Consider the following 8,817-nt stretch of genomic DNA (forward strand, 5'->3'; position numbering starts at 1 on the left):
CTACAATAACATTATGGTAATTTGATAAGTATTAGTCACTACTTTATGCTACTACTACTACTACTAATAATAAGAATTTCAAGTCTGAATTCATGAAGTGTTTATTGAATTATTTAAAAAAATATATATATATATATTTATATATATATTTATTTATTTTTATTTTTTATTTTTTAATTAAATTTTTTCTAGTATTATTATTTTTTTATGACTAAGAATGCCTAAAATACACTATGGATACCACAGTAATTTTAAGGTAATAAAGGCGTATATTTAAAGAAATGTTTGACAGGGTCATAAGAGCCTCCGAGCCGTTGATGGCAGCACCTCAGATACACAGCTTCAAAACGAAGCCCTCTGACGTTCATGTTGACAGAAATACAACAACGAGAATAGCTGTTTGAAGCGAATTGAAATAAATCCCACCAAGTAATTTACTTCACATATATGGCAGCATAGGAAACGGGTGTAAGTAAAGGTAAATATTTGGTTTTAACTGTCGGATATGTTAGAGTAATGTTAAAAGTTTAGCCTAGCTTAGCACAACTAACTAAACTAACGTAAGTTGATGTCCGTCAATTTGGAATAAACGTTATTTTTCAAAACGATTTGCCTGAAGTGATGTTAATTTAATTTAATGCGGCGTTTTAGTGCTACGTTAAAAAACTAGCATTACAATATTAAGGTAATATTTTGTGTAAAAAGTAAAAACTGCCAGAATAAAGTCGTAGCAATACGAGAATTAAGTAAAAAATATGACAATATTTTCGAGAATAAAGTCAACAGTAACGTTACTAGAATTAAGTTGTAGCATTTACTAGATTACAGTTATAATAATTTTATATAATGTCTCATTGTAATAATTTTGACTAGTAAAAGTTCCTTGGTAATTCAGTGTTATTACTTTAAGTTAAGTTATTGTTTTCCAATATGGGAATCATTCAGCATCATGACATGTGACAAGGTACTTTTATAAAGTTTTATTTATTCCATAAAGTCCACCTTATACCATGAAACTCCAAAAAAAAAAAAAAACTTGATGATTATGATTATGACCCATTACAACATTGCATTTGACCGTTTTTAAAAAACTTTCTGTTTGCAATAAATTATTTTAACCAATATAACATTGATAGTTACGACTGTAAAACAATTATAAATTAAAAATGGATATTCAATGAGCATCTAACAGAATATTTAATGTCATTTCATTTTGTATAGTGAATTGACTTTGATTTCCAAGTTGTTTCTCTGCAGGTGGCACAGGTGTGGAACAACTGGATGTCTACACAGAGGAAAGCACATCTGAGAGTTAAACTGCATCTGAAGAAGTAAAAGTGAAAATCGGCAGCCAGAAGACCACAAAGCGCTGTTTGCATGATGTAAATATTGCAGAAGTGTAGACACGAAAAGAAAGTTGTAGTCTAGATATTTCTGTAGTTCACATTTCCTTAGCAGACGAGTTCTTTATTGCACCTGTCCAGGTATAATTTTCTATACTGTGTGCATTATTTATGCACATACATATTTATTTATCTTCTTTTAGAAGAGCCCTGTAATAAATCTTGTGTGGCAGCATTGCTCTGCATTATTGAGCCTAAGCTGTATGTAAAATTTATAAATATCTCATACGATTCTTTAGTGATACTTTTTATTGAGGCCTTGTGGACACTGTGAATGGTTCACTTGGTCTTATTACAAATTAGTAAGGCGTTAGAAAAGTAAAAAAAAGACATGGAAAAGCTTTAGAAACTTAAAAAAAACATGACAACAAAGATGGAGAATACTGGGCCTGCTTTCATTGGGTTAAACACACACAATAGGCATCTTATAGGACAGCCTAAAGGCCCCTCTCAGTCTGGAAAGGAGCCCATGGGGACCCCAAAACCAGCCATTGCAACTCAGGAAGGACCTGGAATCAGGTGAGGTTGTTATACTGTCTTAATGAACACTTGTTTGCTTAATGTATGTGTGTTATATGTGACATGTCTGTGTACACTGCTGTTTAAAAGTTTGGGGTCTGTTAAGACTTTTATGTTCACCAAGGCTGCATTTATTTGATCAGAAAAACAGTAATATTTTTAAATATTTTTGCAATTTCTAATAACTGTTAATTATTAGCTGAATTTTCAGCATCATTACCCCAGTCTTCAGTGTCACAGGATCCTCTAGAAATCATACTAATAAGCTGATTTGTTGCTCAAGAAACATTCTTTGATAAAAGTTCAAATAACAGCTTTCATTTGAAATAAAAATCTTTTCTAGCATAATAAATGCCTTTACTGTCACTTTCTGACAATTTAATAGGTTCTTGTTGAACAAAAGTATAAATTTCTTTCTTTACAAATACATATGTATTACTGACCCCAAACTTTTGTACAGAAGTATATATATTAATTTACTGACACACAGGTTTGGTGATGACTGGAAAAAAAGCCTACTGCTCCCGGCTAAGGACAATAGATTCAAAACTTCTGTAAGTCTTTCAGTGAAATGTTATAAGGATGTTTTGTTTTTCACACTGTAGAATTCTTATATATACATGCAACATGCATTTGGTGAGAAGTGATTGTTTTTCATTTTGTAAAGTATAAGTACAGATGATCTTATGATCTGTCTATTTCATGCTATTTCTGTCTCTCAAGGATGTGACTGCAACCAAAGGGAATGAGTTTGAGGACTACTGTCTAAAGAGAGAGCTGCTGATGGGCATTTTTGAGATGGGCTGGGAAAAGCCCTCCCCCATTCAGGTAATAGATGCAAGAACTTCAAAACATGGACAAGTGACCAGTATTTCTGAACAACATTGGTATCCTCAGTGTTTATGCTTAATAACAGTGTTTAAAGGAATAGTTCGCCCAAAAATGAAAATATGAAGAAAATGTATTCACACTCAGGCTATCCAAGATATTGATGAGTTTGTCTCTTCATAAGAACAGAATTGGTGAAATGAAGCATTACATCACTTGCTCACCATTGTATTCTCTGCAGTGAATGAGTGCCGTTAGAATTAGAGTTCAAACAGCTGATAAAAACATCAAAGTAAATAATCCACACAACTCCAGTTCATCAATTCATGTCATGTGAAGTGAAAAGCTGCCTGTTTATAACAAACCATTCCATCAAGACGTTTTTAACTTCAAACTTTTGCTTCAAACTATTGGCATAATATCTATAAAACAGTATTAAAGCCATAATATTGTTTTCTCCAGTGGTGGAAAAGTCATCTTGTCTGAAACAGGAGAGAAATATGCACAAATCAAGCACCATTTTACAAGCGTAATCCAAAACAGTTTATATCAGTGGATTTTAATGTGAGAGGACAACAGGGAATAAACTTTTTCAAGAAGTGTTATTATGGACTATTATGGATATTTTGTCCAGAAGCGACAATTTGAAGTTAAAATGCCTTAATGATGGAATTGTGAGCAGCTTTTCCTCACAAATTTTTAATTGCTGAACTGGAGTGGTGTGGATTACTTTTAAATTATTATGATGTTTTAATCAGCTGTTTGGACTCTCATTTTGACGGCACCCATTCACTGCAGAGGATCCTTCAAGTGATTTAATGCTAAGTTTTTCCAGATCTGTTCTGATGAAGAAAACAAATTCATCTTTATATTGAATGTCCTGAGGATGAGTACATTTTCAGCAAATTTTCATTTTTGGGTTAACTGTTCCTTCGATTTATTTATTTTTTTTTATTTTTATTTTTTTAGGAAGAGAGTATTCCTATTGCCCTTTCTGGCCGCGATATACTGGCTCGTGCCAAAAACGGGACTGGAAAGAGTGGTGCATACCTTATCCCCCTTCTGGAGCGAATTGACATAAAAAAGGATCATATCCAGGGTATCTCTCTCCAAAACATTTCACACAAGATATACCTTTTATCCTCCACTTTCTTATTTTTTTATTTTTATTTTTTACACTGTACTCTCTTTCTGTGTTTACCCACAGCCATTGTGATAGTTCCCACTCGTGAACTGGCTCTGCAGGTCAGTCAGATCAGTATTCAGATCAGCAAGCACCTGGGTGGTGTCAAGGTCATGGCAACCACAGGAGGGACCAACCTACGAGATGATATCATGCGCCTGGATGAGGAGGGTACTGTTCAGTGAACATCTAATCATTAAGAGATTACAGTCTGATCATCTTCTGCAGTAAAAGCATGTTGTTCAAAACTGTTTTCTGCAGTTCATGTGGTTATAGCAACACCTGGCAGAATCTTGGACTTGATAAAAAAGGGCATAGCCAAAGTGAATAAAGTTCAGATGATGGTCATGGATGAGGTGAGTATTGTACATGCCCGTCGGAATATTACTAAATTAATTATTCCCTGTTGCACACTGTCACAATGGAACATCTTGACCGTTACTTAGATGTTGTTAATACCACCACTATCAACGTTTAACCTTCATTGCTTGTTTTCTTCTAGGCTGATAAGCTACTCTCTCAGGACTTTGTGGTTATTATTGAGGACATCATTAGTTTCCTTTCAAAGAACAGACAGATTCTGCTCTATTCAGCCACATTCCCCATCAGTGTACAGAAGTTCATGGTTCGAGAAGTCATTTTAAACACATTTATGCTTTCATTGTGCTCATCTGTCTCTTTCTACATCTGCACGTTTAAATATTCACACTTTTGTATCTTGGCAGGCAAAGCACCTGCAGAAGCCCTATGAGATTAATCTGATGGAGGAACTGACCCTGAAAGGCATCACGCAGTACTATGCTTACGTCACAGAAAAACAGAAAGTCCACTGCCTCAACACATTGTTCTCCAGGGTAAAGAATGAATTTCCTTTTAGGACTTTGAAAAAAGAATAATATTTCTACAGTTAACATGACTCAAGCACTTCTCTCAACAGTTGCAGATAAATCAGTCCATCATCTTTTGTAACTCTACTCAGCGAGTGGAGCTCTTGGCCAAGAAGATCACGCAGCTGGGCTGCTCCTGCTTTTACATTCATGCTAAGATGATGCAGGTACTGTAAATGTTTTCTTGTTGTCAGTTCCAGTGCAATTCAGATCTGTTCAGTATGATTTGCTTATTTGCTTCAGTCAAATTCTTAAACTTTGCAGTATTGCAATTATTTGTGACCGCAAACATTGTGCATTATTTTATTCACATGGCAGGAATACAGAAACCGGGTTTTCCACGACTTCAGAAATGGGCTCTGCAGAAACCTTGTTTGCACAGGTGAGTGTATATATATATTATAGTATCTTAACTCTTTTTTTTGTGTGTGTGTGTGTGTGTGTAATTGCATAATAATGCTAGAAAAAATGTAACTGAATTTATGCTCTTAAAACAGATTTATTCACTAGAGGCATCGACATCCAGGCAGTAAATGTGGTCATCAACTTTGACTTCCCCAAGAATGCAGAAACATATCTGCATCGCATCGGACGCTCAGGTGAAGTTGACAAAAAACACTGATGTGGAGGATTCAATTTGGATTAAATTATTTAGACTCAACACTTTTATATCACACACATTAAACTTTTATTTTATTTATAATGTATAATTATATGGCCCCTGTGCTGAATTTGTAGGAAGGTTTGGACATCTGGGTTTGGCAATCAATCTCATTACCGCTGAGGATCGTTTTAACCTGAAGACCATTGAGGACCAGCTGATGACCGAGATAACGCCCATTCCCGGGAGCATCGATAAGAGCCTGTATGTGGCAGAGTTTCACTCGGTGAACCCTGACTGTGAGGCAGAGACATCTCACCCTGGAGGAGGCTCTGAAGCACATTAGGAGGCACCATTAGAGAGCAGGACAGGTAAAGGCATACAGTTGGGACACTTTATGTACTTATGTCATGTAATGGGGAAATTCACCTATACTGTGTTTATTGATCTAAGAATACCTTATATTGCATTGTCTATTTATATTTCCATATGAATCCGTGAAAATGGGATTGACTTTATCATCTGCTCTTTCTAGGACAGTTGGAGAATCTCTGCTCATATCTTTCATCATCTTTTCCTGCTCCACAGTATTATTTTTTTCTTCCATTCATTGTTCATTGTTAGGAGTGTTATATATCTTTATAAATGACCAGTTGAGACATGCAAGAACAAAAACTAAACATTCAGGAGTTCCTTTTTGATAGAAAACAATAAACAAAGGTATTTGTGAACATAGAGAATAGCATTCTTGCATCATTAGTTAAGAATTTACACACACATCATAAAACAAAACTTGTTTAACCCAAGTGCCTTAATATATATCATCTCTGTCTTAGATTAATATGTCACTGCTATGTTGAAGTATTCCCAAAGACTAAACACAGGATTTTGCAGCATACTGGTGCTAATGGATTCTGTGATTAGAAAAAAATGTATTGATTAATTGATGAGAAATGCATTTTCAGATTCTATTTATATTCTGTCTGAGGCAGCTAGAGAAACCATGGAAATATTGCAGAGCTCGGGATTCAGGTGTGAACTTGAACCATTGCACTAAACAGCCGGAGTAAAATCATCTGCATTAGTAGTGGGTTTTGTAGTTTCATTAGTAGTCACACTCACAGGCAAATATACATTTGGAATTCCGAAGGAAATATAAACGTAAATGATGGGTTCAAAAAAAGCAATTATTATATATAATTCTGAAACTATGCTATAATAGATATTCCTAACTTAAACAGGCATGCTAAAACTGGCATAATGTGAGAGATGTCAGTCTACTACATGAGAGCTGATTAACAAATTCACCAGACTGCAGGCATTATACATGACCAGATCCTCACATTTATATGCACAACTGTCAATTTGTCTAAATGGTCTGTTTGGTTCCTTTTTTTTTTTTTTTCATTTATTTAAAGGTTGTTGAGAAAGTTGGTCGAGGATAGCCTCTTTTACAGTTTCATTTTTTTATATATTAATGTATAAAGTGGTTAATAAATGGGCTTTTTTTTTTGACATTGTTATTTCCAGATATGTATGTTTTTGCCAAAATGTTTGCTTTTTACTTTGATGCATATTGTGTAGTGAATATATATATATATATATATATATATATATATATATATATATATATATATATATATATATATATATATATATATATATATATATATATAATATAATATAATATAGGACTATCTACAAAATATATCCACTTACAAAAGGGAATAGATAGGATTGTTGACTCCCAATGAGTCAAAAATCTATTTGCAAGAATCTTTTTCATAACCTCATGTTGCATTTATTAGATATTTTGATTAAGAGAGTATTTTCATACAGCAGAATTGTAGCATATTCTCAGGGGCAGCTGTGATTTTTCTCCAAACAATGTTCTATTGTTTTTTCTATTTTGTTGTTGTTTTAGTTTTTTTGGCTGAGCAAGAAAATGTGGAATTTAGCTCAAAGCTATTTCTAAATGTAGAAACCTCAGTTTGGATACTTCTTTAGCTATTGTAACAGCACAGTTCATGCAAATAAGCATTGCACAGTTAAATTAGGAAACCTTGAGCCAGATTACAAATTCCTGATGATGATTCTGTGCAATTTGAAAGATTATTGTATTTGTACGACTATTAGCATATTTCAAAACTTTATTTTAATGGACACACTTTCATTCTCCATCCATCCTGTCATGCAGTGATGAGCTGTAAATGTTTTTCTTTGTATATGGTGAGGTTGTTTCTGGAAAAAAAAATGGATTAGATGGTTTATTACAGTTAATGGAAGTGGGGAGCAGATGTGGGACAATTGGTTAATGTACATTTTATATTTGTTTTCCTGGAGAGAGAAAAAAATGATGCTTGATTCTGTTTGTAATTGATGCAAAAAATAGTCTAAAGTTCATGATTGTGTGTGTGTGACTGTCTGATTGATTTTTTAGTTTTGTTTTTTTGCTCCTTTTGTTTATTCATATAAATAGCTTGAGGTTATAGTATGTATTATAGTTTGAAATGTAATTAATATGTCATCTGTCACAGTAAATTCGTGTCAGCGATGACAGTATGGTTTCCTTTTTTTTTATTGAATGTGAAAAAGTACCTTTTGGGGGATGTATATTTTTGTTATTTTTCACAGGCTCAACTCTTTAATGTTTAAATTAGTACATTGATTTCCTATTAAATTGACTGTAGTACAACAATTTATATTGTCAATAATTAAGGAAAATAATTTTTGTGAATCAAATTCTTTAGGTTTATTTTTTTCTGAATTATTCAATTTAAACAAATTTGTCACACAAATGTGTTCATGTACCTTATTAAATTGTGTACTGTACTATTATTGTAATCATTATTACTATACCTATTAATTATATGCCAAATATATAATGTTTTTCCGTTTTACTATTATTTTTATTTATAGGAGTTGTCGATATTTATTTCATTTAGACTTAAGGATCCATCGCATAAATCGATTGACCAAACTCTAGTTCTGTTTGGTTGTGTTCTTCGTTTATCTCACAGTTCAGGTCACTGGAATCCAAGCGACCTCTAAAGGCCATTCATTGACCTTCAAAGCACATGCCCTTTACTTTCTTCTCGCTGTTTTCAAACCCGCTTCATTTTTACGTAGTGATTGACAGGTAAACAAGCTAATAGCCATTTAGCTTCTGCTTTGTCGAGCTGAAAATAGGAGGGCTTACGGGAGAAAGGCGTATGGGGAGTCTGACTCGTTTCCAATCGGTTCTTTTGAACAGCTCGTCAGAATGAACTCACTGAGGAATTATTTTACGTCTCGACTGACGTCATTACGTCATCGCTGTGCAGAACTTTTTTCCATTACATTTTATTAATAAGGGTGTTTTAGTTTAAGGTTTGTTGCAGCCATAATGCAACATCA

General features: G+C 33.8%; 1 protein-coding gene across 4 annotated transcripts; it reads left to right on the forward strand.

The window, feature by feature from the left end:
- The first annotated feature begins 322 nt into the window (after positions 1-322).
- On the forward strand, positions 323-6,156 carry LOC113062345 (probable ATP-dependent RNA helicase ddx6). 4 transcript variants are annotated; one of them, XM_026232139.1, is made up of 15 exons: positions 323-478; positions 1,258-1,382; positions 1,824-1,922; positions 2,413-2,476; positions 2,646-2,750; positions 3,720-3,849; positions 3,958-4,104; positions 4,195-4,289; positions 4,436-4,558; positions 4,659-4,787; positions 4,871-4,987; positions 5,139-5,202; positions 5,318-5,419; positions 5,559-5,792; positions 5,957-6,156. In XM_026232139.1, exons 2-14 carry the CDS (start codon positions 1,378-1,380, stop codon positions 5,765-5,767), a joined length of 1,389 nt encoding a protein of 462 aa, XP_026087924.1. In that variant the 5' UTR covers positions 323-478; positions 1,258-1,377; the 3' UTR covers positions 5,768-5,792; positions 5,957-6,156. The 4 variants fall into 4 exon arrangements, with proteins under 4 accessions (XP_026087924.1, XP_026087921.1, XP_026087923.1 ...); XM_026232136.1 differs by having other exon boundaries at positions 1,258-1,922; XM_026232138.1 differs by having other exon boundaries at positions 1,258-1,922; positions 5,962-6,156.
- Positions 6,157-8,817: the final 2,661 nt, after the last annotated feature.

The sequence above is a fragment of the Carassius auratus genome, chromosome 44 (genome assembly GCF_003368295.1).
Source record: "Carassius auratus strain Wakin chromosome 44, ASM336829v1, whole genome shotgun sequence".
NCBI classification, from domain to species: domain Eukaryota; kingdom Metazoa; phylum Chordata; class Actinopteri; order Cypriniformes; family Cyprinidae; genus Carassius; species Carassius auratus.

What these genes read in the sequence shown, in the direction of transcription:
- LOC113062345 (XM_026232136.1), top strand. Translation starts at nt 1,765, where the DNA reads ATGACAACAAAGATGGAGAATACTGGGCCTGCTTTCATTGGGTTAAAC. An exon ending in CAGGAAGGACCTGGAATCAG is followed by an intron (nt 1,923 to 2,412) that starts GTGAGGTTGTTA and finishes ACTGACACACAG; the next exon opens with GTTTGGTGATGACTGGAAAA. An exon ending in AAAAAAGGATCATATCCAGG is followed by an intron (nt 3,850 to 3,957) that starts GTATCTCTCTCC and finishes GTTTACCCACAG; the next exon opens with CCATTGTGATAGTTCCCACT.